The sequence below is a fragment of the Montipora capricornis genome, chromosome 4 (assembly GCF_036669925.1).
Source record: "Montipora capricornis isolate CH-2021 chromosome 4, ASM3666992v2, whole genome shotgun sequence".
NCBI classification, from domain to species: Eukaryota; Metazoa; Cnidaria; class Anthozoa; order Scleractinia; family Acroporidae; genus Montipora; species Montipora capricornis.
In genome coordinates, this window is record NC_090886.1 from 10,192,401 (window position 1) to 10,197,400 (window position 5,000).

The 5,000-nt window shown below is 39.2% G+C and overlaps 1 protein-coding gene across 1 annotated transcript in view; it reads left to right on the forward strand.

Annotated features, from left to right (window-relative positions):
- LOC138045494 (uncharacterized) overlaps positions 1-5,000 on the forward strand; it is a 61,897-nt gene that overhangs the window by 22,594 nt on the left and 34,303 nt on the right. The window contains exons 8-12 of the mRNA XM_068892021.1: positions 1-279; positions 803-873; positions 3,137-3,478; positions 4,298-4,520; positions 4,972-5,000. The exon at positions 1-279 is cut by the window's left edge and continues 48 nt beyond it; the exon at positions 4,972-5,000 is cut by the window's right edge and continues 84 nt beyond it. Of these exons, the coding sequence (XP_068748122.1) occupies positions 1-279; positions 803-873; positions 3,137-3,478; positions 4,298-4,520; positions 4,972-5,000 (944 nt within the window). The remainder of the gene's footprint in view (positions 280-802; positions 874-3,136; positions 3,479-4,297; positions 4,521-4,971) is intronic.

Genomic DNA, 5,000 nt, shown 5'->3' on the forward strand with positions numbered 1-5,000 from the left:
ACACCACGAATATCACGTGGGAGCTGAGATTGCCTTCAGATATCCTTCCAACCGGCTTCATCATCGAGGAGAGGTCTATGCCTGTTGGTCATAGTTTAAAACAGCGCCAATTGCCTTCTTTTTCAAAACTGGTAGATGTTCCAGGTGGCTTCAGTCGCTCTTATGAAGTCAATAACTTGAAACCCTGGAGTGAAATACAATTCCGAGTCCGAGCCAACAACAGCCTCGGGTATGGATTCCCTGGCCGTATTGTAGACGGGTGCGTTACTGAAAGTAAAAGTAAGTATCTCATAAGTTAGGATAATTGTTAGGTGAAATAAAAGATTACGGAGCCTAAGCAATGGATGTTAACGAGGTCATATCGAAGGATAACATTGCCTACGTTTTCTTCATTATTCAAATCTGTTTGAGCATGGAAAGCGCGTATCAATCTTTTTAGGAAAAAATGATTTAAACAATGTGATTCTTTCTAGAGAAAATTGGTACTTTAAGTTTCTTGCTTTTTAGTGAACTCGGGGTAGACCAAGTCAGTTAATAGTTTTTCTCGTTTGTCCCAGTAAGAAATGAAATTCAAATTTATGTTGGTCAGGTCTTTGTGATACATCATGATCTAATGAAGACCCATAATGATATTTTATTCACCGTGAAGGTGAATAAGACATTCCAAAATCCGACATGCAAATTTCACGTGTACAGAAGTCTTTTCGTTTCGATAAAAGCGACTTCACAGAATGCCCCTAATATTTCTTTAAAATGAATTTAAAATAGATCTCTTATTTTACTAATCTGCTTTGTGTTTTAGAGCCTTATAGTTTCCCGAAGGATTTAAGAGCCCTGAACACTTCAGACGGTGTTATGAGCTTAATTTGGACGGTGAGTGATTGGTATACGTAATCACATGTTTTGTAATTGTAATAGGACTGAGTGGAGTACAAGTTGTATAGGTAATTGTACGACTTCGAGGTCAATTTGGAAATAATTTGCGCAAGTGGGTTTTTCAAAAAGTATCAAAATTTGAGCTTTTTGAAAAACTCACGAGTGCAAATTATTTCCAAATTGAACGAGAAACCTCGTATGATTACTTTTTAAGAACATACATAAGAAAATTACAAAGCAAATTCCGGTTCGTAGGTGACACGCGCCACAAGTTCAAGTTTAAGTTCAAGTTTCACGCCACTAAAACAAAAGATGTGATTGGTTCTTACCAAACCCTATTGTTTATTAGCCAATGAAAACCGAGAGTTCTGTGAGTAAATTGCGCTGGAATTAACTATTTTGGCACTGAATCAACTCTTTTTAGCATTTTGTTAAAAAAAAAAAATGCAATGCTGTCAGCAGCCAATCAGGGCTGTCGATAATCAATACGATTCAAGAATTTTGGTAGTCACGATTATGAGTGCAATTTGGAATGAATGAGCCAGGTAAATGCAATTTACAGGCTCTGAAACAAAGCATTCAATTTTACGTTCCAAGTTAGTTGTATGCCTGACTTATATAGCCAGTAGCCAATCAGGAGGTCGGATTGGGTACCACGTGACACAGATGGACCATTCAGAGCCCGATTCATCTTATCAAGCGTCCGCAAGAGAAAATGAGGGGACAGAGAGGGAGGCTCAGGACATTGGCCGGGATATGTTATGTCCACGAAAGTTATTTTTAGACGAGCGGAAGTCTTTGTTCTAGCGGAAGTCTGTCTTCCGAGACGTCCGCATGCAGTCTTGCTTCGCTCTCAGGTTCTAAGTGAAAAGAGAAAATGACGGCGCACGTGAAAGGCTGATGAATATTTATTTTCTTTCAAACATCGGACCAAAGTTGGCCTGCATGCGGACGTCTCGGAAGACTTCTGCTCGTCTAAAAATAACTTCCGTGGACATGACATATCCCAAGGGCTGGACCAGGAGCCTCCCTCTCTGTCCCCTCATTTTCTCTTGGCGTCCGCCATGTTATTTTGGCTGGAAAGCGGAGGGAATTGAACCAATCAGAGGACGATGCATGACAAGAAGTGACGTCCTAGTTAAAGGCGGTTACGCTTCAGCTGTAATTCAAAAGTAGCGCTATCGTTGTTCCATGCAAAGCGATAATCCTTTCTTTACACAAGTTTACGATTTCATTTGCATAACGTTAGCATACGCTGACAAAGTTTTATTGGAAAGGGCTTCAAAAAAAATTATTAGCAAAAATTAATGGTGTAAAATTTCGAATCGCTATGGGCCATTATAGAGATTGTTTCAAACGAGAGGGGTGTATTTTGAATGTATTAATGGTTTTCTTAATTGGATTTTAAGAATCGCTTGAGAACGTTGTATTGTGAAACGGGAATATTTAGGTCGTTTCATATGGTATGAGCAAACTACATACATTTCAAACGCTTCATTCGCCAAAAAGACACTCTAATTACAAGTTGACATAAGCCCTTGTTCTTCGGCCATCGACGCTTAATTATAAATAAAAACTATATGTTGTAGCATACGAAACTTAAAGTTTATAAAAATGCGTTATTTGACAATGTTTTTCACAGCAATTTGTGTTTAACTACAAGTTGATAGTTTAGCATATTACTCGTGCTTTCATTGTGTGAAGCAAAAAGCTGCCGATAAGAATTTTTGAAGTGGTTATGATAAAAGTGGTAACATTGGCCTCGCGAGAATGTTTCCTTTGGTTTGGAGCTTTCTTGTTGACCTTTATATCTGTAAGGAGTTAAGTAAATTGTTTTTATGCACGCGAAGTAGTCAGTTATCAGTTTGCGCAATGTAGTACACATTGTCACGAGTTTTTCAACACGAAATGAAATCAAAATAAAATAGATAACTTCAAACAAAACTAGGGAAAACAATTTTTCAAGCCAAAAGAAATGTCTTTCAAATAATAACTGTTATTCAGTATGTGGTTTTGGCGTGTGAAGTCCTCAAACATGATCGGCTTAAAAACAATAAGCTTTCCTGACATATTTTAGGTGTTTACGGTTTTCCCGGTCACACTGTAATGTAACAGAAACGACGAGAAAACTTGCTAGAAAATGTTGCCCGTTGCGTACTGTAGAATACGGCTCGCTGATTTAGCCAATCACAGCGCGCGTAAGATCAGAGAGATATGATTCAAAATATAACTAGATATACGTCTTTTTTATTGTTTTTAGCCTCTTGATGAGCTTGATTGGAGCGGGCCTAATTGTGTCTACAGGCTTTTCTATCGTCAAAATGCTACCGGCTTACCTAGGAAGAATGTGACAATTACCAACTGCAGCGGATCTGCTCATACCTTTACTGAATTGCTGGGTAACACCAAATATGAAATCTCAATTCGAGTGGAAAATTCCGTTGGTGCTGGACCCGAGAGCCCTGCCATCGCTGTTCACTTAGAGCAGCCCCGACTGCTGCCTCCGGAAAATCTTACCGTTGTCCGTGTGAACTCAAGCTCCGTGGAGTTGAAATGGAATGCGATACAGGTCCTCTTCCCCGAGACAGTGGATGGTTATGGGGTCGGTATATTCTTTCATTGCAGATTCTGAATTGAAGGAATTCTTTAAGTGTTTATCACCTCAAAACAGTTTTCCTCTTTATTTGTTCTCCGAAATCGTCCGAATACATTGTGTTGTTTTTAGAACCACTGAATTGAAAATTGCCTTTTTTTTAAAGACAGGAAAAGTGGTCATACTTTGATCCATTACCGAGCAATGAAGGAGAGTGGTCTATGACGTCAACCCGGTATTAAACCCATTCCCCTTTATAAATAATTAGGATAGTACGCTCACTCTCATTGGTCAATAGCTGTGTTTAGATGACAGTAGGTAAACACGGCTGTGACATCTCATGAATTTTGATTGGTTATGCATTGGCAGACGCGCGTTTTGATTGGTTGGTAGGAAATATGTGCGTGTGTCAAGAAAATCTGTTTCAATCAAAAAGTGAAAAAAAACAGCATTTTCCTTCATTTGTTGAATTATCTTTTGGGAGAATTCTCGACAGTTATGCAAACCCTCGACTTCGTCTCTGGTTTGCATAACTGTCTCGAATTCTCCCAACCCCTCTCGTGTTTATATCAGGCTATGCAACACGGAAAACGTTTTTTATTGCTTAATTATTGCTCGGTTATGAATCAAGTATAACCACTTTTTTGCGTCTTTCAAAGCAAATAAAAACTGAATTTTCAATCCAGTGGTTCTAAAAACAACACAATGCATTTGGACGATTTCGAAGATAAAATAAAGTGGAAAACTATGTTGAGATCATAGGCACCTCAATAGATTTGAGTAGCATTTAATCTGCTTATTCTTGTTCACTGGTGTGTTGACTTTCAGATCTTAGCTGTGCCAGGGAGAAGAAAAGGGTCGTTTTCTTTGGCAGGAATACAAATTGAAGGAGAATTTCCAAATAACAATATCTTTGTCAACGTCAGTACAAGCCTCAGAGGGGTCGTGACTGACCTTAAACCTTGGACCAGCTACGTGGTGGCGGTTGCAGGATCTAACAACGCACGGTGGGGAAATTGGCGAAATCTAACCGTTACGACCCTTGATTCAAGTAAGTATACATGGCATGTTGACCGCTTTTTATATGTTAAAATGGCTGGATATCAGCTTACTTCCTTTGTGCGTCTTGGAACGAGACAAAGACGTGGACCATAAAAACGCAAAACCAAACGGGGCTTATGTCTTGCGGGACTAGGTGTGTAGTTCATTGGATAGTTCATTGGATAGTTCATCCTGAAGACCATCTTAGTTTAAGTAGCAGGTCAGGAACGATGTGCTCATTTTATCCACCCGGGTGGACCCAATCACAGCCCGCGATTAGGCTGTGTCTCGGAAACTCAATTTTTTGGACAGTCCTCTAAATTGAAAAGCAGCCAAAGTGTATTCAGCTATTGCCTCCTAAATCGCACATTTTCCAAAATTACAGCCGGGCTACCCCATTTCATGCCTTGTTAACATTTTCTTTTCTCATGCTCTTTTTTAAATTTATTTTTTTCTACCAGAGGACTCGTACTTCCTTTTGTCTCTAAAA